This window comes from Phalacrocorax aristotelis, chromosome 16 (genome assembly GCF_949628215.1).
Source record: "Phalacrocorax aristotelis chromosome 16, bGulAri2.1, whole genome shotgun sequence".
NCBI classification, from domain to species: Eukaryota; Metazoa; Chordata; class Aves; order Suliformes; family Phalacrocoracidae; genus Phalacrocorax; species Phalacrocorax aristotelis.
In genome coordinates this window covers 10,479,660-10,504,806 of record NC_134291.1, presented here as the reverse complement: position 1 = coordinate 10,504,806, position 25,147 = coordinate 10,479,660, and the positions used below count along the sequence as shown (strand labels likewise).

At 38.5% G+C, this 25,147-nt stretch overlaps 1 protein-coding gene across 1 annotated transcript in view; it reads left to right on the top strand.

The window, feature by feature from the left end:
* The first annotated feature begins 540 nt into the window (after positions 1 to 540).
* ANKFN1 (ankyrin repeat and fibronectin type III domain containing 1) overlaps positions 541 to 25,147 on the top strand; it is a 70,090-nt gene continuing 45,483 nt past the window's right edge. The window contains exons 1-4 of the mRNA XM_075111325.1: positions 541 to 741; positions 7,886 to 8,096; positions 12,569 to 12,763; positions 14,256 to 14,369. Of these exons, the coding sequence (XP_074967426.1) occupies positions 556 to 741; positions 7,886 to 8,096; positions 12,569 to 12,763; positions 14,256 to 14,369 (706 nt within the window). The 5' untranslated portion in view covers positions 541 to 555. The remainder of the gene's footprint in view (positions 742 to 7,885; positions 8,097 to 12,568; positions 12,764 to 14,255; positions 14,370 to 25,147) is intronic.

Here is a 25,147-nt window from a genome sequence, read left to right as displayed (position 1 = left end):
CGCCTGTCTTGCCACAGTTGTGCTTGTGTCAAACTTAAGTCACTTGGCCAGTTAAATCCAGCCCTGCATTGTGTTCTGTAAGTACATTTTTTTAACCCTCTCAGTTGCTTCAGTTTTGTTTTAAGAAACCATTGTTCTGACAAAATGCAGGTTATGTACATTACCTAAATTGTATAGTAACATTTACATGTGGGTGTCATGTTTTGACACCTGTATACCAGAACTCACTCTGTCAAAAGGCCACTGCCCTCATTAAAAGAAACCCCTCCTCCTTATACAAATTAGCAAATAGTTCTGAAGTGGTCTGTTTTATTTTTCCATCCTTCATTCTCCCTTCCCATAAATAACCATAGCACTAACTCCATAAAGAACAATTTGCTATTGAAAAAGCCCAAAGATATGCTTCTGAGTGTTCAAAAAGTGTGTGTGAAAGTGGTTTTTGCCACAGAAGCCTTGCAATGTGTGTTTCAATGATACATTTCTGATCAATGATGTTAGTGTAGCAAAACCATGTTAAACAACTGTTGTTTTTCTTCTAGAAACTGCTAGCTGAAAATGACACAGCAAATGCATAACTTAAGTCTCCTCCAGACTAAGAAGAACAGTGTGCCATCCTCTCCAAATGCTGCAAAGCGGTTATATCGGAACCTGTCAGAGAAGCTAAAGGGGAGTCATACATCCTTTGATGAGGCATATTTCAGAGCTCGATCTGACCGGCTCAGTCTCCGTAAGACCTCAATGGTAATTACTTGATACTTATCAAATTGCTAATTTACTGTCCTATTAATGTCCTTAATTGGTTTGGTTTTATTCTGTACAACTCTCATCATCTCACTTTGTCTGTTCCCTGACCAATGCTGTACATTCTTCCCAGACTTAGCATTTATGATCCTGTGTCAAAATAAAGTCTGACCTTCTTGAAGGCTAAAGAAAAGCTACCTTACTCAAGTGATGATGCTTTATTTTAGGAGTAAGGTCTTAACTTGCCATTAATGTAACAAAATATGGATTAAATCTATACACAGAAGAGTTTCTCTTACAAGAAATGAAGAAAAAGCATTTTGAGAAAACTGAAAATTACTTTAACAGAAGTTCTCATTCTTTTCTGAACAACAGAGCAAGTGGAACTTGCATACTGTGACAGATAAATGCAAGGTTGTTCAGGCTGTGGTGTTGGTCACTAGATAAGGCCATGGAAAAAGGCAATCACACCCTACCCTAGTCGCAGAACACAGCTGAGCGCTTTGGTGCCAGCACAAGAAAGCATATAAGCACTTGCTCGACTTAACACTCACAAATGCTCCTATTTATGCCAGTCCTGGTGAAGTTACACAACCTCCAGCACATACATTTTGAAGAATGGACTGTGTCCCTGAAATAATAGCACAGTGTTAAGGTCAGTGCACAACAGAATCTTTTATATTTGCTGGAGGAAGATGAACCTGCTGTTGATACTGCCAAAACAAAATAAATTCCACTTTTCCTTAAGTAGGAAGAACAGACGCATCCTTCAACTTCTCCTCTGAATTATTTTGAGGAAAAGAGTTCCTTGCCGCTTCTGAAGAGCAATGACTTATGACAGCGTCTGTGAATGCGCCAGCAGGCACCTCTCGGAACCATTAATCTGCTGCACTAAAGTGGATGCTTAGCACAGTGCAGGACTAAACTCTGAATATGGTTGGGCCAGATAATAAACATATTATGTTTTGTCAGGAGAAAAGGCATGCTCTAGACTCCTTTAACACTCACAAATCTTTGGTACGTATGAGACAAATTATATGAATCAATGCACGAATTGAAAATAATTTTAAAGTTAATTCAATGATCCTATCCCCTAGGACCACTTCTTTCTTGAAGTCAGAGGACCCATGAATGCCCCATGGAAGGGCTAAGCTGAAATGCAGCTCTAGTGCACTAGAAAGTCAGAAGACCATTGTCTCTCTCCTGTGAAGAAATACTATGACCTGAAGGAAGCAGCGGAGCGTGGCTCTTTCCTCTGAGCTCTGCCAGAGCCAACAAGTTTTGTTTTACAGAAGGAGAAGCCTGAAACTTAAACAGGGCCTGATAGCTGGAGAACAGCCTTTGCATGGTAGCCAGCAGCTGTGCTTTGGAGGCAGCAGGTCTCCAGATGCTTTCAGTTTCCAGGGATCACTTGAATTTGGGCCTCTAAGTAGGAACTGTGGGAAAAGATTCTTTAATTTTTTAGCCACTATCTTTTCTTGCCTTTTTCTTTTCATTTGCAAGCTAGTGTGTGACTGAGTGAAAGAGGAGGATAAACTAGTGCTGGGGACCATGCCAGAGCAGACTGACACGTAGACTGAATGAATGCCAGTCTGTTAGCATATCTTCTGACCAGTGTTTCTCTAAATATACACTTGAAATTACATATTCCTTCAAATATGGTGTCTTTGGTTTTATTTAACTAATGAGAAGAGAAATGGCAAATGAGCATAGCCCAAAGACTGAGGAGCAGCGTACTGCTTCTGAGGCTCAAGCCCTCTGCTATCCACAGAGATTACAACCTCACTTCTCTCCCTTTTCAGTCCAGATCTGTTAGGCAGTGGGAATGCCTATTCAATCAGTAATTAGGAGACTTGATTTTACGTTGTGATGTGGTTGGTGATTTAATGGGATATAGACTTACTTGTGCTAACTTGGTTTCCCCCAAGTCACTCCACTGTCATGGGAGTGACACAGCTTTTGTCACCACTGACCTACAATGAGTATAGGTTCCTCTAGGTATTTCCAGTGTGGGGTCTGAGCTGGTATCCCCAGCAGTCAGTGAATAGACTCCCACTGAACTCATAAGGCTTTGGATCCCATTCTATCCATTCTGCCTGTTGTTTTCACAGTTTTCTTTAGAAATAAATCAAGGAACCCATCAGTGAAGGGGTGGAAATATTCCAGGACAAGTTGCTAGCTGGTGTATTTGCTAATCATTGAGTTTCTGTGCTACAGTCAATGACTAAAATCATGTCTCCAGACAAGTGAACAACGTTTGTTAGAATTTGTTTTCTTTCAGCTTTGGCTAGTGAAGAGTTTTCTTTCCATTCTCTCTTGCTGTGCAACACTTTCCATTCAGTAAATTGTTGTCTTGCTGCAGACATAGCAATGTCCCAAAATAGCTTTATTCTTGAACTCATGTTTATCAAAACAAGTCTTTGCAGAAACTACTTTAACATTTTTTCCAACTCCAGTAGCACATAGTGGACTTTTTCAGTCAAACCTAGAGCAAATATCTTGAAAGGGGCACTTCATTTTAATTAAGCTACATAAGATTGCATTTCTAAACACTCCAGCACTGAATCACTTACTGGAACATGGTTATTACTTACTGCAAAGCAATACTGTAGTCCTTTTCAGTATATACATTTGTGCATCAGAGTAACACCTAAATAAATTAATCACATAGCACAGCTGTCTAGCTAATGATTAGAGGCTGCGGGACTGAGTCAAGGAAAAAGCAATGTTAAAACTACCCCTAAACTTTGCCTGATCACTTGTAAATGTGATTCAGTTTCTCTTTGAATTCAATGGTTCTGTCTTTTCAGAGCAGAAGAAAGTTATCTAGTAAATGTAAATGAAGGTAGAAATCAGAAGGCTTATGTTAGTATTTGTGACAATACCAGCTGGGCTAAAATTGAGGACACGGGTCTAAAGCTACTACATCTTACCCTTATGTGAACTGCTTACCGTTGGGCTGCAGATGTCTGAATCACGCTGCAATACTAGAGAGCCTTTTACATAGAGAATGATCAGCTTTTTGCAGAAAACTGTATAATCTTCAAATATATTTGTTTTCTGTGTGAAAGAAAATAGTTTGGGAAAAGTTGATCAGGTGTGTAGAATGTTTTTCTGGACTTGGAGAACTGGACTCGATGCAGACTTCCCAATGGGGCGATTCACTGGCAGGGCTGAAAATGTGGTAGATATTTTCTGTCAGAAATAGATATAGCATTGTTAGATGCCCACTTGTATGTGGATGAGGGATGCATACATGCCCAGTTAGAAAGGCCGTATCATAGTTCCCATGTTTTCACGCTCTTTGAAGTTATGAGACTTGCCAACATATTTCAGCCTATTGCTTGTGTCTGAATTGTTCGTTTGGAAAACCTGATATTTGCAGTTTGGTCTCATAAATGTTTGGATTGGATGAAGTAGCTTATAAAAGTCATGCTCTGTTTCTTGTTTAAATCAATGCGGCTTTTTCAATCAGATTTCTAATAAAATGAAGAAATAGAAATTTGCTTTTATTTTTTCCTGTTTGGTGAAGCACTCTTGCCAACTGATTATCTGGCAAGAACGTTTATGAGGAATTAACTTAAGCATGTGCTTAGATTCTGTTCTGCAACTTCAGGTATTTAATTTGGCAAGCAAAAATCTAAAGATGCGTTTTCAAAGGCATCTAGGCAGGTCTAAATCTCAATAACTAAATCCAAAAATAACAATTCAAACCAAAGTTTTAAAAATAATTCTACAATAATCATTCAGGTAGGTAAAATCTGTTTTTAAAGTGTGCGTATATATATCTGAAAAGGGCCAAATGCTTCTGTCAGCCATATCATTGGGTTAATTTCAGCTGTAATAATGAAGATAGCCATCTCTTTTTTTGTTATGTAACAGAGATTTTTTGGTTTTCTGTAACACAAGAAACTCCTGAGATATAGAACATGATTTATTGAGTTGCACACAAAATTGGAATTAAAGCCAAACAACAGTATTGAACACTTAGGGTAGCGCTCTACAAATGCTAGCTCATTTAACTTTTATGCAGATACATAAAGTCAATTAAAAGAGAATGACTATTCTGATCTTATAAAAGAGGAAAGCTGAGCAGGTACCCAGTGCCACAGAGGTGGAAATATGAACCAAGAAACACCTGGTTTCCTGTCCTAAGTGGGCCTCACAAGCCTCTCATTGAGTAAAACCATTAGTTGTACCTTTTTCTTCTGCTCTCAGACTGTTCGCTGGTGTTTCCTAAAATGAACTTAACTAAAAGAAATGGAAACTGATGCAGTCATTCCATTTACTTCAACCAATTCCCTTTGTAGTAAGCTCTTTATGAATTTGCTGGTAAAGAAACGGATTTTCCTAGCTGTGATCAGTTAAGAGAGTAATACAATTTTGTTTGGTTTCTGATTGGATCAAAACGCAGATGCTTCTGAAGCATAACTACGCTTTATGTACATAAGCAACAGGATAGAGGAAGTTCCAAAATCAGTAGAAAAAGAATTTGAAATGGGTGTAAACTGTGATGAAATTAATGCTTTTTAGAGTGTTGATACATATTTTTGGAGAATTGGTGAATATATTTTGCATTTCTAATAATTTATGTGAAAAAAAAAGTCTATCAGTTCACAGTTCTGCATTCATAATAATGAAGTTTCAAAGAGTGAAGGAGCACAGCATTTTTTTAATCCTCTTTAGGTAGAACATCAATTATCTATTTATGTTAACTTTGAGTATATAGTACAGTGCTATATATATCTGCTAAACGCATATCGTTGGCTTCAGTGGGACTTGATGACACATAGAACATATCAGATTCATACCATTAACTAAAATATTTTGTAATTATAATTAAGAGTAATTAAAATTATTCTGATTTCCAGCCAGAACACTTCATCCCTTCAGGGTAGGGGAAAAATACCAGAATAAGGGTAAGATCTCTGATTTCAGGATGATAAGGTGTTATATAAGCAAGACAGCAGATGTGTGTAGCTACTGGAATGAAAAGAAGTATTGCTGCATTGCAGTAAAAATTTCTGTCATTTTTAAGTTTTACCTTAAAATAGAAATATGTGCTGGCCTTTTTTCTAAAATTTTCTGGAGATGTGTCCTCTTTAATGTCCTTAAAGACGATTTTTTGCCTCGAACAGAGGGGTGGATAAAGAATGATAAATCTAGCTGCTTACAATTCAACTGTTCCTTTTTCTGAGATTTTTCTCTTACACCTAACACTGAAGTATGATCAAAGTATTTTATAATGAAATTAGATCTGAATCTTACAATCTAAAGAAGACTCTGAAAACAAGAATTTGACAGAGACCCATTTTGATGAAGCACTTGTTTAAATAGTATCTTTTATTGTGCATGGAAATCTACAGAAAAAGTATATCTCCAGCATGAGGTATCTTTTGTACTTCGGTGTCTAAAAGGCAGACTCCCAAGTCAGCACTACTCTTCTGGATTTGCTTTATTGCTGCATAGTTCATCTCATCCTTAGATAGTCATCTAACATCAGTATCTCATTTCTCTGTGTTGACAATTTTGGGTAAAGATCATCTTATGTACATCTGTCATCTTGTTCTGCTGATCCCTAATATTCAGCATAAGTGGGGTCCATATTAAAACTTTAAGATAACATCATCTTTGCAATCTCTTAGTGTGGTACCAATACTTCACATGCAAAACAGTACACCTGTAAAAAACAAAACCAAAATATTGACGAACTAATCAAACTCCAAGGCGTAGCTGTAGACTCTAATTTTCAGAACTGCTTGCAAACCATTAGTGTATGCGTTTTAGGAGAAGACACAAGATCCAGTGCTCTTTCAGAAAGTGTTGTTTCACTGAGAGCAAAACTTGGACAGGGGTATGCCAAATAAAACTACACCAATTTCAAAAAGCTAATGTTTCAATGTGCCTGAAATGTTAATTTCTAATCACAGTAGAAGAAATTTTTTATTCGATTTATTTCATATCATAAAGAATACATTATTATATGAGAATTTTCTCTGTGTTTCCTCCATGTGGGTTTCAGGACACAGGAAGCTAGTTTACATCATGTGTCTGGATTGCTTGCTTTCTATGGATGCATTTCCTGAGGATGCCCATTGGCACAATATATCTACATAGACCTCAGCTCCTTTATGAGACCACATGCTGAGCCCTCCTTGCTTAGCTGGGCTTCTTGCTTCTACTAATTCATTCCTGAGAGGAAAAAAAACTATTGGGTAATTATGGCAATGGGACACTGGGAGAGAACTTGAGGAAACTTGGCAAATAACATGTCATTACTGTAGGCTCCAGAAGGATGTTCTCATAACAGAAACCTGCAGGCCATGCTACTCTCCTGCACCTGCTTCTTCCCAGCTCAATTAAGAAATGATAGGTTTCTTCGTATTATATGTTCTTTTATCTCCTTGACATTGGTAAGGAAAAGGTTCAATGGTTGTCCCTGCTTGAGAGTCGGTGCCATGTATGTTCTTGAGTTTGGCTGCTTGTGTTCTCTGCTGTGCAGACACATCACTTTCTGGACACGCACACTGGAAAGCCAATGCTTTTCAGTCTCATTTCTACTCTTTATTTGAGGACTATACATTTCAAAGCTGCTTCTAGTAACAAGATAAATTCAAAAATATGAGCACTTAGAAATGACTGAAATGTTTGAATGAACAGTACCTATTGCTAGCCCACACTGGAGCTGTGAGGGTTTTTCTCCAGAACAGCTTGTTTGATTTGCATTTTGATCACCTGGGTTTGTAGATTTTTCCTTTAAACTTTGAGTTCAAAAAGCTCAGTAGTCCAAAACTCTGCTAAAATCATAGTCTCTCATTCAGTTTCCCACTGAAAACATAAAATACTGCTCATATAGTTTGATTACAGGACAGGTTTCTAAGTAAGTACAGGTTTGTTTTGTATGGGGTTTGAATCTCACTTGAATCTTCCCACAGACCTGAAGCAAGTTCAGGCACACAAGTCCAGAGGCACAACAAGCTCAGTTTTGCTGCAAACAATTTCCATGCTTCTAGCCAAACCTAAGCTGGGACTGGAGGATCAATATTTCATAGCAATTTCACAAAACACCAATTTTCTCAATTTATTTTTTAAAACACTGACATTTGAAAAGTTTTACTGAATTTCTGTTTTTATTGATACACAGAACTTCCAGTGCAATGAAGCTATGTTTGAGGCTGTAGAACAACAAGATCTGGATGCTGTTCAGATTCTTCTTTATCAATACACACTGGAGGAACTGGACCTGAACACACCAAACAGTGAGGGACTAACTCCTTTGGATATTGCCATTTTGACAAACAACGTCCCTATTGCCCGGACCCTGCTACACGTTGGGGCAAAGGAAAGTCCACACTGTAAGTAAAGAACACAGATTGAATCGACTAAGGTCTAATTGCCTGTAGGATATTAGGTTTGTTGCTCTTTTGGGAAATTAATTACATTACACAGAAAAATTGACTGGTTTTATCATAAAGACGACCAGGTCATACCAGCAATAGTACCCCGGTGCTGGAGGACACTTTCAGCAATGTCTGCTTGCTGAATGTGTGCATCTTTTTTGTCCTCTATGTCAGGTACACCAACTGATGAATCAGGCTGAGCTTCTAATGTGATTAACACTGGGGCAGCAGCTGAGTTTATATCAATACTGAGAAAAAAATTCTTTAAAAATATGGAAACAGGAATTGAGTGAGTGATTCAAATATCATGGTCTGAAATATGGAGGTTGTCATCAAAAATGAAAGGACGATGGGTTGTCTAGACTTGGGTTTATTTTGATTATCCTTTGATTTTTGGCTATGCTGCCTTCAGGAGACAGGTTGTGTTGAAATCTATCATTTCCATTACCCACAGACTCCTCACTCTTAGTCTTCATATGGCCTAAAATCCCACCTAAATGAGAATTTCAAAATTCTTCAGAACCAGAGAAAATCTAAACACAAAACAGACCGTCTCACTTTACTGGAATACCAATACCGCTTATAACTACATATTGTAGTTTTAAAACTCCTTTGTATTCCTTCATGGGCATTTTTATGCACAATTTGTGAGTTGGAGGGTGACTTACCAACCCAATTAATCAACCATATACCATGACACAAACTCTGACGCCTTACTTGTGTCTAAAAATACACCAATGTATGCGAATTTGTTTTAAACTGTCAATGCCTATATTTAGGACATTCCCAGCAAGGCTATAATGAGACTGTGTTTGAGGGGTTCGGCCACTGCAGACTCTGCCATTAATTTGAAGTTAGTTAAATTAACAACATTTAGTGCTGGCATGTCAATCTCAGTGCTCCAGGAAATTGCACCTTGAGGCTACTAACATTGCCAGTTTTTTCACTGGAGAGTGTATGTGCATGTGCGTGTGTGTGTTGAGTTTTTTTGCCAGACCCTCAGTGTTGGTACACCTTTATTGCTTTTCTATGTCCACAGCACTTATATTATCATTTATTCTGGCCTCCTTTAACCTTCCCTGGAGATTTTTGCATAGTGTAGCTGCTCAGTGAAAAGAGTTTTTTAGTTTTATATTTATTTGTTTATTTTTCTGTCATGGTTCATGACTGAGGCTTTAAAAAAAAGTGTGACAGCATTTAGAGTACATGATTGACTGCTGAAGCAACATTCATTAACCATGACAAATCTAGAGGAAAACACAGTCTTGAGTGTTCTAAACAGCAGTAAAAAAGACTAAACTAATTTTTCATTGACCTCATCTGTAAATAAATGCAGTCTGATGGCGAGCAGGGGCAATCATAAATTAGTATTCATTTCCTGTAATTAATGCAAACATGCCTATGAACACAGAGAATATGAATATATAACCACCTCATTTCCATTTCAAAATATACCCACCAAATTTCCACTTCACTTATCTTGATTTTTAGGTTTTCTGATTGAAATAATGGATGAAGCATTCTCAATAAAAAGCGAACGACTGTTTATTTGGGGGTGTTTTTTTGCCTTATGGCTTTACACTTGCTACTTGAGAGCAAAATACAAAAAGTTATTTTCAGCACTCAAAACAAAGGCTCACAGCATCTTTGTATGTGGCTTCATTCTTGTGGCACTGATAGCAGTCACTTCCTATTTTCTCTAGTCTTTCTGCTTTGCTTTCTGTACTTAACTGACCCTGTTAGGATTAAATCCATTTTGGTTTTATGATCTCAGGGCTGCAAGAACAAGATCCAGCACCCTGTGGAAGCATTTTCATTTCTCTATGGTGGGTAGTTGAGCAAGACTTCCCCAGGCTGAGCGGGAGGGGAGGGGATTTCAAGGTAAAATTCTGACTCATCCCAATTTTGGGACAGGACACAAGCATCTCTTAATCTGTTTGGAAATGTATAGGGCAGATGCACAGATCTGTGTGGCTGCAAGGTTGAGGAATTCCCCTTTCCAAATGCACACAGAAAGCTTCCTACACAGAGAAAACTCTCGCTTTTCCACTACATTAGCTGTAGTGATCAAGCTGAAATCTCCTTATAGCCCCTAACCTAATGCTGTACAAAAGAGGATCTGGAGGACAGATAGCTTCCATGTGTATCACCTGGATTTCTGCCTGGAATAGGAACAATAGCAGATAAAGCAATAGAAAGTGAAACTATGATCTTCATTTCCACATGGAGCTCAGACTGTATAAATCTTAACAGGAACCCAACATCTCTTAACCACAAAGTAAGTAAGATCAGAAAGGACAGCATTTAAAATATTAATTTAGTTGGGGAGAAGGCAAAGTCCACTGTGTTATCTTTTCAGTTACTCTTATTCATCATATTGTCATGGTTTGGCTTGTCTTGTTCTTGTGAACCCAAATAAAAATAAGACTAAATTTTTCAGTGGCTGATTGGGCACATTTCCAAGGCCTGATAATTGTGGGTCAGAATCTTGATTAAACAGATAGAGCCAGATCCTTAGTGAGAACTTGAACCAGTGCCAGTTCTCAATCACCTGAAGTTCTGGTACATAAAATCTCCTTCCTCGGTCCTGTTGTGCTATCAGATGTGTTGCGTGCTTGTTGTAGGCATGGATCCAGCAAACTGTATCACCTTTGGCCTCCCAGCAAACAGGCAGTTCTGAAGATACCAGCAGATTCCAGCAAGCCTGGCCATATGTCTCTGATGTCCATATGAAGAATGATCAAACTTCAAGGATGGCTTCAAGCCAGCTTTTGAAAGCAAAGTTTTAGAGACAAACATTCTTCAAAAACAACCTTTTGGATGTCAGAGGCGTTGAGTAATTCTTTGCTCTCCTGTGGCTTTGAAGATCCCAGGGCACTTTTCACATTAGTAGGTAGGGTTATTCTTAGACTCTGCTAAACTTTGATTGTGATATTGTTATGAGAGACAGAGGGCAAAAGTTAAAACAAGAGGTTCAGACTGGATAAAGCGAACTCCTTTTTCACCATAAGGACAGTAAAGCAGCGGAACTGGTTGCCTAGAGTTGTTGTAAAGCCTCCATCCTGGGAAGATTTCAAGACCAGGCTGTGTAATGCCCTCAGTAACTTGGTCTGACCTTATAGCTGACCTTGTTTTGAACAAGAAGGTTGGACTAGAGAAGGTCCTTTCCAATTTGATTTGTCCCATAATCCTATGATTCCAGTTTAGGAATAACACATTCCTATGTACAGACATCTTCGCTCGTGGTGTTTTGATGTCAAAAATCTGTCAGAGTCTTGGTCCTTTATATGGTACAGTTTGATGTTTTCAGAGATGCCTACCAAGGCCTGGCTGTCCTGCACAGCAACTCCCCATCATTGCTAAGAGCAGCTGCTTGTGCCAGGGCAGTGTTTTTGGTAAACAAGGGCTTTTAAAATTAAGACTATTCTGCAAAAATACCAGACACCAGAGAAAAGTTATTTTCTGATTTCAGAATTCCTTCTCTTGTACACTATTTCCTGCATATTGAACATCAGATCAGTGGTTGCATTTTTTTTCAGATTAAACACCTTTACAAGTCCTATTTTCTAAACTGCAAATAGTTTGCACAATTTCAGGCTAAGAACATTTCTGAACATAGGGCTTGATTCACTGCATATCACTGTAAAATCAAGAGGCTGGTTTAGGGTGGTCTTATGGACTTGGGCTAAAATCAAACCTATTTTAGTTTGTAACCTATGCAATCTTCGTTTTCACCTTTATTAGCACGCAGTAGTTCCTACAGGCAATCTGAACCACTAAACGTCAAATTAAAATTATTCTGAGCACTGGAGAAAAACAAAACCTTCATGTGTCGAGCTGCTCGCTCTCTGTCCAGTCCGTCAGAGGACTAAGTGGATATTACAGGGGCAAAATTGTGGCATAAAGAAAACCTGGAAAGAGACTCATTCTATACCAGCCATGGACCTTAGGCACAAAACTTTAATTCTTAAGTTTGCCAATTAGCTCTCTCTTTGCTTGTAGAGATTTATATATTGCATGTGTTTATAACCAGTACAACCTTGGTTTTTTCTATGAAAGTTTATGATATTATGGCAAAGTAGGGGTTGGATAGAAACCAAATGCTTTCTTATTTTAGTTCATTTTTAATGTTCTACCTACTTAAAACATACATGCAATTTCAGTCTAATTAAGACATTTTTAAGCATATAAGAAACATCGGAAGAGAATATTTGCTCCATTTATTCATGTTGTTAGTTCCGTTTAAGTGGCCAGATCCTTAAGTGGTATAAATTGGCATGCTCTAATCCATTTGATGACAAGATAACTACTGCAAGGCCAAGTGTCTGAGGATTTGATCTTACAGGTGTTATACCAGAATGCGTAAGGCCAGAATTTTGTCACGTAAGTCCACCAAGCAATTACTTACCTCTCCCTTTTCTTGGTAGTTGTTAACATGGAAAGCAGGTCAGCGCATCTCAATACACTGGTCCAGGAAGCACAGCAGCGAGTTACTGAATTGTCTGCACAAGTGACGAATGAAGGCCTTGGTACAGACAACCCAGAAAAAGAGAAGCAACTAAAAGCGTGGGAATGTAGATACAGGCTATTCAAGCGCATGAAGGCAGGCTACGAGCATGCTAGTAAGTAGAAGAAAGTACCTGCAAAATTCAAGATGATCTCTAGAAGTGAGGACACTCTGAGCAAAAATGCTCTCGCTCACTGATCCTCACAGCACTGCCGTGAAGCAGACGAATGTTAGGGTGGGAAACCTGAGGCATGTGACTAAAGGGCCTTCCCAGGAAGGAGAGAAAAATCGATGTTAGAACAATAGAGAACCAAATATCTGAGAGCAACCAGCAAACAGCTCCTTTAGGAGAGGGCTGCATAAAATTCATAATATGAGACCTCCAAACTCTTGGTTCAGGATCTAATCATTCTGTCCTGCTTATTTCTCTTCACATTTACTCCTGTATCTCATTTAATGTGCTCAGGGTTTAAAATAGGATGATTAGAAAAGAATATATGAATGGGGAGGAAGAAGGATGGGGACGTTGGCCTTTTTTAAGTTTTAATTTGATATTTTTTAAAAAGTGTTCTGTTTTAGAAGAATAGATTTGTTCTAAACATTTCAGTAAAAATGGACTTTCAGTTTACGTATAAAAATTGTGAAATTTTAATCTTAATTTTGCTATCCACGTATAACAGAGATAGTCACAGATTGGGTCACTTTAAACAGTCGTACACGTGAGTCTGTACCCAAAGTAAATGTGAATTTGGGCCGTGGGAAGGAGTAAACAGGGCTGAACTGTTTCACGCGTAGATCTTTTAGCTGTATCCTATTCAATGAAGTACAATCATTGCCATTAACATTTTTACAACCATCTTTATATAAATCTACTTACAAATAACTTTCTCAAATTTATTGTATTTCTAAGATTACTTCTTCAAGACAGATGTAGTGCTTCATGTATTAGATAATAAACAGAGGAAATACAGCAGAAGTGTAAGTTAATAAAATGATTTTTTAAATCAATCCCAGCAGTAAGTCATGACATTTTGTGTTTGATTTCTGAATTGAGTCTGATTGATATTCTGTGAATTAAGTGGGTTTTTAAAAAAAATAAAAGGAAAAAATAATATGCCAGGCCTCAACTGACAACTGTATTTTAAAACTAGTACACTGAAACATTTGTGGAATTTGCAATTTCTGAATCAAAATAATGTAAAAATGTTTTCTGTTATTTGATAAATTTGAGTTTGTTAGTGAAACCATAAAGGTTTAATTAGCTCTTTGTGGTTTTGTCCCTTCCCTCTCCTCCTACCCACCCCAAGAGATTTATAGGGGCTTTTCATTGACATAATTAGCATGAATCTGTTTTATTGGGTTACATATATGCAGGAAGATATTTTTAACCAAAAGGAGCCAAAAACCATGATAGAAACAAATGGTGTCTGCAGGATATTGTTAGCAGGGGCACTAATTAAAATGCTCAAAAGGCAGAGAACACAAACACCTACAACCCAAAGCTCACAATTGCAGGGTGATTTTCAGTGGGTTCTTTGAAGACTCAGAAACATTGTTTGAATAGGATTTGTTGTGCTGAAGAGCTGATGTTTTCTCTTCTCTCCCAGGAGCCCCTGAGGCGCCAACCAATGTCTGTCTCATGGTAACAAGCAGTACATCACTCACTGTCACCTTCCAAGAACCTCTGAGTGTCAACTCAGCTGTGGTGACCAAGTATAAAGGTACTGGATTTAGACATCTTTCATTCACCCTAACAACGTACAAAAATTTGAGGGCTAAGTGACAAAGGTATTTATCTACAAAAGATTATATTACAATGCTAGTAATGTTTGAATTTAATTATTTTCCCAGTTAATAGCTGTAGAAATGGAATTTTCTTAAAATATTCCCCAAAGACAAAATTTTTATTAAAAAAGAAATATAAATTAACCATAAGCTTTCTCCATCAGTGCTTTGAAGAAGTTTGCTTGACTCACTGTGGTTAAGACATCAGCTCAATGACTGGGTTGAGATGAGCAGTTATAAAACACAAGCTAACTTTTGGTGCCTGTGGGCTCCTGAAACCATGTGTATCCTTGTAAATGCCAAACCCACACCACCATTCCTTAAAGGAATGCCTCTGGAAGCTGAAACTTTTGGCAGAGGCCTCATACAGCCCAACTAATTAGCTATTCCAGGGCTGCCACATCATTCTTGGAAGAGCAATACACTTGGGGTGGCACCAGTTAGTTGCAAAGTGGAATGAATAGGAAAACGCTTCCATCTGAATAGTGCTGTTGAATAGAAATGGTTTTGAAACAGAATTTCTGTTCCACAGGAAATTCCAACATTTAAAAAATAAAAAGTTTTGTTGAAGATTAGAACAAAAATGAGAAATTTTAAAATTTCCTGTTTAAGGGAACTTCCAGGTTTTCTAAAATGTTTGAACAGTAAAATCTTCAGTGTTAAGTGCAGCAATCCACAGCCTCCATCTTCCAGTGGGAGCCTGAGCCCTTCCACAGGTCAAGGCACTGAAAAGCACTGTTCTGAAGGTCTGAGGCTGCCTTTGACCAGCCCAGGGGAGTCAAGGAGAGGGGAGCTTGAAAGTCCTCTTAGTTATTTCCCACTGTGTCTCTCTTAATGTTTCCTGTTGCGTTTGTTTCTTTCTATTAATAATTAAAAACTCATTGGAGAGGTACCTGAACCTTGGATTTCCATAGCAAAAACCATAATGGCTGTGCTGTGGGGCAGTCTATTTCATGTTTCCGCGTGTGGGTGTCCAGGGACTGCTTCAACAGGAGAGATTCAGAAAGCCCCAGTCCGTCAAGGGCTCGTGGAACTCTTCTGAAGGTGGGACATGCCAGAGCACAGACTCCACTGGCATCAAGGACTGCATGAGTTTATTTTGGAAAAGGCAGATTCTCTCTTTCTTTCCTCCCCCTGCTCCTGGTCAGACATTCCACTCATCACTGGCTACGCGCAGTAAAAAAATTTTTTTACGGTGTAAGAAAAACCCAACCTCCCAGACATCGCTAAAGCCATCAGAGTGATTCCATTCCCGATAGCCTCGGTAGAAGGGCGAACTACTGTATTACACCTAGTCAGCTGCGCAGTGCTGCAGGAAGTGTGAGTTTCAAAAACATCAAAGCCCTTTAGAAGCCTAAATCTAATTTTCAGCCATGGGTTGGGTTGCCAGGAAACTAAATTTCATTTAAGGGCTTCCTACTGCCTGATTTACTTGTGAAAACGATACGTGGGCTCCTAAAACATTTAAGTTCTCTTGAAAATATTAGCCTGCTCTTTGTAATACACGTATTTGAAACAACCCTGAAATATTGTCCACAGTCTAATTATAACGAATGCTGATGTTTTCACAGTAAAGCAAATTCCCAAATAGAACCGATTTTTTAAAATAATTTCCTAAAGGTTGCAGTATTTTTCTCTTGTGTATTCATTTGGGTTGCATCTGTTTTGCACCATGTCAATTCTGTCCTCTTTTTCGTAAGCACAACATTCAGAGAAACTTAATCCAACCTGACCTGACTTTCTAATCAGACTAGGTAGCACTGCTGTCGTATTTTGAATTACTCTCACTGGTGATCATTTTATGCTTTATCAAGTTGACAGTTAGTTTTGCCAGAATGTTCTTTTTAAATCCTTTATCCCAGGAGACTTGCATATTTATGGTTAGATAAAAAGAAAGATCATTAATGGCTCCTTTTGGTGACTTTCGGGAATTAATTAAGCACTGGTTGTAGAATTGTTTATTACATTATGGAGTGAGATTCTTTGTGCTAGTTTGAGGGGTCATAAAATGAACCTTTCAAATGATCACTTGCAAGAATGATTAGAACCAGCTAGCAATTACTAGCCCTGAAAGGAGAGCATGATAACACTGTGTGAGGATCTTTTTAGTCAGATATATAAACCTCCTATCGAGAAAACCGTCCAAGCATCTTGCTAATTCAGGGGCAAAAATAAGCTGTTAGGGTTCCCACCCCCCCACCCCGCCTGTACTTTACCATTTCTTTTTCTAAGCAAATTAAAATTCAGGAGCATTTGCAGCAGTGTTTAGGGAATACCTGCTCATTAACAGAAGCTAATAATATTCTCTTCTCCAGACCTGAATTATAGGGGATAAAAACTGACATCACTTCAGTTCAGTTTAGTTCCCTAAAAACAGTGAGAAACTGCCAATTCTTTTTTTTTTTGTGTCATCTTTTTTTTTTAACATATTTTTCCAAAGCTTTATTTGCCCAAATGTCATTTAGAAACCAAGCTTGGAACATTATCTAACTGTCTGCTATTTTCCTGTGTGTGATCTTTTCCCTTGTTAGCTGTATAACTTACAAATAATAATACAGGAGAATAATACTTTGCACTCACTCTCTAACCACTAAAACCATCTCACTTCATTAGGAGATTTAATTTTAACCACACACAGTGAATGGGTATTGACTTTGGTGTCCCAGCTGGATGGCAGTTCAGTGACTGCATTCTGTTGAGCCATTGCTTTAAGGAGCCAGAGTATTCCTTACTTCCTCTCCTGGATTGTTGTTTAATGTTGCAGGCACCATCCTAATGGCTCCCTTCAGTTTCCCTCCAGAGAAGGCTACAGCGTGGTGGTGGCTGACGTGAAATGATTCCTATGTATATTGTAACTTAGTAAAGTGTTTTGAGGCTGGAAGCAGACAGGCATGACATAAATCAATAATAATAGTAATAACCTGCTCCATGCTACAGAAAGATTCAAAGCCAGAGACACCTCACCCCAGCCAGTTTTAGGAAGGATGTGAAGCATCACTGTAATATTGAGAAGAAAAACCCCTGCCTTTGGTTAATCATGCCCTAAAGCCAAACTTCACATCCCACAGTGGAAGTACTTAAGACCTGCTTTAGTTTTACATCTTTGAAAACACAATCAAAACGTTCCACGCTAATACACAAAATAACTTGCCACAGTTTGAAGCTAGGGCGAACCTTCTGTTTACACTGTCATATTTTACTGCGTGATGTATTTTCATCCTGGAGCTACACTCCTGTGACAATCCTGATGCAAAGAATCCCAGCAGCAACAAAATCCAGATAGGCACCACTTGACTCCTAGGAACAGTCCCACTAGAGCCCAGTGGTAAGTGCTTGAGGGGCTTTTAAGAACGGTTGTCTTTCATTAATTAGCCTTTCTAGGGCTCACATGTTCCACGCAACACATACACATAATGGAAGCAGTTTTATTTAAAGAACAAAATTATAAGTAATGGTAAGTAGTTTTGTTGCACTTACTTATTTTCTGCGCATTTTAAACCCAGTAATTATTTTGCTTTTATGATGAATACATACAGGTAAACCTCCTCATACTGCATAATTTTTTTCATCCACTTCCCAGCCGCAGTAGTCATAATAACGCTGCGATCCCCAAGTATGGGATAAGGAAGAAAAATGGACATAGTGCTGATTATTACCTACTGGAAAGGATCACTATGCAATGGAAAATCTCTGTTTATATTTTATTTACAATTTTTAAACAAACATCTATATTCCCCTTTAGAGAAAAAATTAAACAGCCTGTATAACCAAAGTTGAACTAATTTATTTAAGGCCCTGGAACTATTTATGTTTGAAGAAAGAAAAAAATCTGAGCCATGTTTGATGTAGCAAACAGAGCTGATCTCTCTGTTTGGATGTAGCTGTGGACTGGGATGCCAAGTTATTTTCCAGATAGTGATGCTAAGCTCTCTGGGCCACTTTAGCCCTTGGTACCTTTTTGTTTAGCTTTTTATTTTAGCAAAATATGTCACGTTTGTCAGGACTGCCCAGCTGCCTTCTAGGAATTCTGTTGGAGGGAAAGAAGAATTTTTTAATTTTCTGTGTCAATGTAGCTCTTCAAAAAAAAAAAAAAGAAAAAAAACAACACATCAGCTTCAGGAAAGAAGGAGTTGTTTTGCTTAAATTTTGACAAAATGTCGTTCCCTGCCTCCCGTCATCCAAGGCAATTCATGGTTCATTTCAGAATTTTTTTGCATGAGAATAATTTAAATTGTCTTTAAATCACTGGTTCAGTCCTAGCTAGATATGAGGTCACCACAGTATGTTGCTATCGCGCAGCTGCATGAAATGGGTTTGAAATACGCACGTACCTTTGTCTAGGAGAGGCTGGTGCAATTTGGTGTTATCATTGGAAGCCTCAACTCAAGGATGAACAGAGCTGCTTTTTCAGGGAGATCAGGGGATGACGAAGCCTGCCAGGTTGGGCCGGTACGATACATGTTCTGTAGCTCAAAAAAAAATCTGTATTTGAGATTCTCAGTTGACATCTCACTGTGTCAATTGAAATTTTTATATTTCAGTGTGAAAAACCTCAAAGATTTTATAAAAACTATCTACAAATTTTGCATGATTCTGCATGTTTTACTCTCGGGGTAATCCTTTCACAACCAAATAATCTTACCATTTTGCGTGGGCTTCTGCTTGTCCCTGTGAGCATGTACAAACAGCATATACCATACCTTTTGTAATTTTGTATTTGATCAACAGTTGGCTTGCCGTGGTTGCTCACATTTGGATTTGTTCCATAATAGTCTTCCTGCAGTGATCCTTCTAGTTCTGTACAGTGGGTTTGACTCCAGACAGATTTGCCTAATCTAATAGGTAGAGCTTACTCAAAGACCTAAATACATATATATACTCTTCGAGGTTTTTTCCCCACTTTGGTGGCACCTGACTGTCTACATAGCCGTGTCAGCATAGAAAACAGCAAGCCTGTGCTTTCTTTGATTTCTAGAATAACCCTGGTTATTGAAATGAATGCTTGTAGATGTGAATCTTAGGTATGAAAAAGTGGTGCTTTAATATTAATGCCTCTGCAACTTTCTGAAGTAGATGTTATGTCACTGCTTGATCCTGGTCCAGTCTATAGCGGAATTAAGTACCATTCTGCATTCAACTTGATCTTGAAACGCTTTTCACTTATTATTCAAAGTTTCATTGTATATTTTGAAACTCATTCTTTCTTTCCCCAAAACAGTTCTTACTCCATAAAAAGGAAAGAGAATACATTTCTTTGTAAGACATTTGAATTTATCCTGCTGAATAGGTGTGGTCTGATATTTTTTACAGTAGTTCATTTATGGTGTTTTATTAGGTCTCCTGGGCACTTTATTTGCACATTACATTTTGGTAGCTAACAGAGCTGTGCAATTTGACTTCTATTTTTATGCCTAGCAAGTACAGAAATGTATAAATGTTAAAACAAACCTTTCTATTTCTAGCTCCTGTCAATGTCTGTAGTATGTGTTGGACTTAACATAAAATTTAAGAACTTCTATTTTTTAGGTTTGCTGTGTATTTAAAGCCACCTTTGATCACGGATCACATATTAAGTGATGGTGTCATTAACTAATGTAGTTTATCAGACACCAGTTACTCAATTCAATCATTCTTTCCTCCTGTTTTGTGTTTTATAAGGATTTTGAACAGCAGCTCAAGATGAATGGCTATGAGAAAACCCAGACATACAGGCTCTGGTTTTGTCTGCCTTTGGTGTCTAAGAAAAAAGGCTCCTATAATGATGTTGCTGAATTTTAGACATTGCTTTACGTTTTACATTTGCTTTGACTTACCAAAATTAATCAGTATTTTAAAAAATTATTTTCATGCGGCTAAGCGTGATAGCTTCCAGTTCATACGTATTGCATAGAAGAGGTGAATTTCTTGTAGTCAGTGGTAGGACTGGAACTCGAGACCTTCAGGTGCTGTCTTGAAGGAGGTTCCTGATTTAGCAGATCATTTGATTCATGGGTTTGGGAATGCTTCTTCACTGGAGGCTTAGGCAAAACCAGAATCTCTTCAAAGGGATTGTGGTAAAGTTTCCCTGCTCACCGCTTTGTCTGAAGTCTTCTCTGGTCCATCATGGACTTTTCTGGACCACTTACAAGCATAAAGGGTCTAAAACATAGTTAGTTTGCCTCTCCAACCAAAACTTGATTCTGTTCTAGTAATTAGGTCTGACCCACACAACTGATAAATGAACGTAAATTTGGAATCAGGCCTTTCGATCTGCTTCAACCTCATGTGCTGAGCATCAGTTTCAGGGTTTACTGTTTTCATGCATGAGTGCCCAGTTAGTTCACGCATGAACACCCAATCAATTCATGCATGAGCGCCCAATGAGTTCATGCATGAGCACCCATTTAATTTACCAATGAACGTCCAGCTAGTTCACCTATGAGCACCCTGTTATCTCACATCTGAGCACCCAATGAGTTCATGCATGAGCACCCACTTAGCTCATGCCTGAGTACTATGTGGGGCATGTATGGCAGATTTCAGTAGCCAGGGGCCACAGGTGTGGGAGGAGGTCAGGACATGCCAGGCACTGGTCACAACTGGCCCACCTAGCTCTAAATGCGATGGAAAACCCCATCGCTGAATGTAACCCCATGGTGGAAACAAGGGAAGTTGAGAGTAGGGAAGGGGGAGGATAGGTGTTTGGCATAAGTTGAGCCGGGGAAAGGCAGTGGAAGGGTGTTCACTTAAACGTTTGTTTAATTGTTTATGTTTTCTTTCTTCTTGCTCTGAATGAGTGATTAGAAGTTTGTGTTAATTGGCAATAAATTCAATTAAGTAAAAATTCCCCAAATCAAGACTGTTTTGTCTGCAACACCTGGCTGCAGTGCTAGCGAAAGGTAAAAGCTCTTTAAGTTACTGTAGGGATTAGTTTATAAAGAAATAATAACTTTCAATATAATTAATTAACATCTATGCAGCTAAGTCCCTCTTTAAAAATACATTATGGGAGAACCAGAGGAAAAGCAGTGGAATCCCATTAAACAGATTACTTGAATTAACGTTTGTGTATTTACTTTCTTTGTTAACAGTGCCGTGCAGTGTTCTGGTTTGCCTCGTACATTGTGATAGATTACTTTTTTGTTTGCATTTTCCCAACTGTTCGTTATTAATTAGATTTTAATGTATTATGTTCTGGGAAGAAGCTGAGCCTAACTCATGTGTGCTTCACAGAAACGAGTAGTCCTTACGTTCATAAGCTTCCCCACCAGCTTTGGTTATACAGATTACATGAGTAAAACGTACCCACTGGGAGTGGAAATTCACAGAATCAGAGCCAAGCCCGTTATACCTTTCTAGGATGTGAAGCCCTTGCACAAGAACCCCATTTATTCTCCAATCCCTTTTTACAGTTCTAACACATATTTTGTCCCACTTTCCACAGCCAGAGAGGGATATGTTTGTCATTGCAGGGCTGAGACACAAATCTTGGCTGTTATTATAATCCATTGTAGCTTTTTAACCTCTGGCCCTCACTGGAAGGCAATATGTACCCACATGGCACATTTTGTTAGTATTTATAAAATGTTAGCAAGAAATGTCATTTTCACAAACAGAAAGGAAAAAAGTTCCTTCTTGTACTGGAATAACTGACCCTGTTACTAATGGATAAGGAATTGTTAGTATTTAATTTAATTAAATACTTGAGAAAAAACAGTCAATACTTTTTTTTTTTTTCTCTTGGTGGGAATTTTATTACAATGTAATAAAAATAGTATCATAAATCATTTATATAATGTAGATTTGCTATAAGATGAACTAGTGAGACCATGATCAAGCAAAGATGTGTCTTTGGCACCCAGCCTGCTGTCATAATGCCTCCCATAAACATCAAGACATAGAGTATTCTGGCCTGGGTCAAAGGAACATCCACAAACATGGCCACAAGAGAGGTTATTTAACATCATCCGTCATTACTGGCAGGCCTAAAAGGTAAAGGAGCCCACAGCTGTACTACAAATAAAGTATTTGATTATTTTAAAAATTCTCTGAAACAAGTATAATGAAGATTTACAGCCACAGAAGTTTCAAATGAAGACGTGCTCTCTAGGAATAGTCTAGGAATGCTGCTCTTGGTACTCTTCTCAGCACTGTTCTGATGAGAGGCCCTAAACCCACCCGTGGCTCTTTCACACTAAAACACAGCAGTGCTTTATTTACTTCAGGTGGACACAGTGCTGTTTGTTTGCATCTTTTTCATCCTTCTTCAGCCTTATTGATGTTTCAACGGACCCAGTACAAAAAGCCTTGATTAAGTTCACAGAAATAACTGAAATAATAGATAAGATCCAAAATAATGAACACGGGTATTTAGAGCAGTTAGGAGCTCAGGTTTTAAGTTAAGTAGTACCTAGAAATCCTCGTCCCAGGTGATGTCTACACTGTTCTAACTTCTGTGTTTGCACAGCAATATGACCAAATCCCTTAGGCTTTTTCATAAATCCCAGTTAGAGTCCCTAAACAAGCAAACAAATCAAAAGTTGACCTGTCCCTTTTGTAAATGCTGTGGCTCGTATCAGATTGTCCCTGCCTACCTTCTTATTGAGCAGAATGCAACCAATTCCAGACGTTCTAAGTTAGTGTGTGTTTATGGATGGATTACACCCTTCACAGAAAAACCTAATCCATGGGAACAAATGCAGACTCCTCAGTGCCAAACATTTGTTTTTTCCTAATGGAAGCACTGTCTGGGATCTCTGTAAGTACTCCCTACAGCTGGTATGGCTTGTCTTTCTCCTATCATTCTTTGGAGAATTTCCAAACATGAGAGAGGTATAAACAGAGCCTGAACCCAAATCTGCAAAAATTGGGTTCCTTTCTAAATTCAGGCTGGAAAAAACTATTCGAGGCAGTTGGGAGGAACGGACCAAATACTGCAGTGTCCTCCATCTGAGCTGGTGATTCTGTCTACACCAATAAACTGATTCCTGCTTTTCACTAGTCTTCAATTCTCTTCACTTGTGTTATAATTCTAAATAATTATTTAGGTACTTTCGTCCTGATTTTATTCACATGAATGGCAGTGTTCAGCATCCTTAGATCAAGGTGCTAAAACATTATGAGTGTAAATTATTAAAATTATTTTGTAAAGATCAGCAGGCAGAAAAGATGATGCGAAGTGGTTTCTGGTGTTAGCCCTCTCAGTTTTATATTTCAAAGGAAGCTATTGAACAATGCAATTATTTGTTTGGAGGCCCTTGGAAACACAAGCTAACATACAGTGTCCTTCAGCCTCGGCCCTGGACATGGGGAGGAAGGGAAGGAGAGAGAATCTTTGCTGCTTAAGCCTGGCTTAAAAACCATAGTGGCATTATGCTTTGCCCAGGGTCATACAGCCAGTCAGTAGCAAATGCAAGAATAAAACCCAGAATCTCAGCCCAGTACACTATTCTGTAGACCCCATCAGCTTAGCAACACAACTCATGTCCCTCGGTCTAATTAATCTACTCAGCAATTCAGTGAGTAATTTAAGTGCAAGCAAAAACAAATGCCAAGAGAAGTGACAAATTCTACTGTGGCTCGGGCTATTTACTTGACTCAAGAGAAGGTGCTTTCCTGAATGAATCTACAATAGGGTCAGGAGGTGTTTTGTGCCTTCATTTTGTCTCTTGTCTGTCTGTCAATCTCTCTGATAAGCTGATTAAGGCGTGCTCAGTATAACAGAAAGACAGCGAGTGGAAAAGAAACAGGTGAAAATAAACTTCTCCCTTTAAAGTACATGAATTGAGTATTAAAAAAAAAAAAAACTTGGCCACAAGTAAGTTACATAACTTAAGCCAGTCTAAAATTATGTGCCAGCAATTTACATGAGTTTTATGTAACTGTTTATACTGCTGTTTATTTAAAAATTACTACTTATCTTGGCGACCGCAGCAACACATCGTGCATTTGCTAGCTCTGGAATACAGGGCACCTTCATTAAAACACATAGTCACCAATATATTAAACACACAAAAAAAACCCTGCTCTGACATAACGTGAAGTGTCAGATGGAAAGCCGCAACAGCAAAGACATTCAGCGTTCATGACAAAGCAGCCCTTTGGGGTGTTCAGAACGGGACTGGAACATGCTCCATCCTTAATTCACCCAACAGCTTTCAGGTCCTTTACAGCACAGTTGGTACAGTCTACAAGACCCGCTCTTGTTCCTGGGCTCTTATAAAGGACCCTCTTCATCTTCAGGTTTTTATACTTGAGTATTTTTATATTCAACTTTTAAAGTGCTGAGGCTAGCTAGCCTTTTGTTCTTTCTTAAAGTCCCAAGTACTTCAGAGTTACACAGATGGTTGGTATTTTTTGTTTACTACCAGAGCAGTCTCTCCCAGCATTCTCTTTCAGAAAGTGGCAAAGATTTAGCAAAATCTTCATGCTGGGTTGCTCATGCACAAAGTTACATAATTTTTAGATCCAGGTTAATCACAAAGGTAAGACCAGAGATGTGTAGCTTTGTACTGGTACCGGAAAGAGCTATATTTACCCTACATAGCCAGAAGTGTGAGCAACACTGGCCTAATAAATGCAGCACAGGCCATAGGAGCTTGTCCCTTGTTGTTTGGGGCCTGCTGACTGAACAAGATGCTCTACCTCTCCTTGCCTTCATTTTCCCATCTATAAAATTGGGATTCTGGTATTCACATCCTTCTAAAAGGTTTAAAACCCAATGAATGAGAATAGT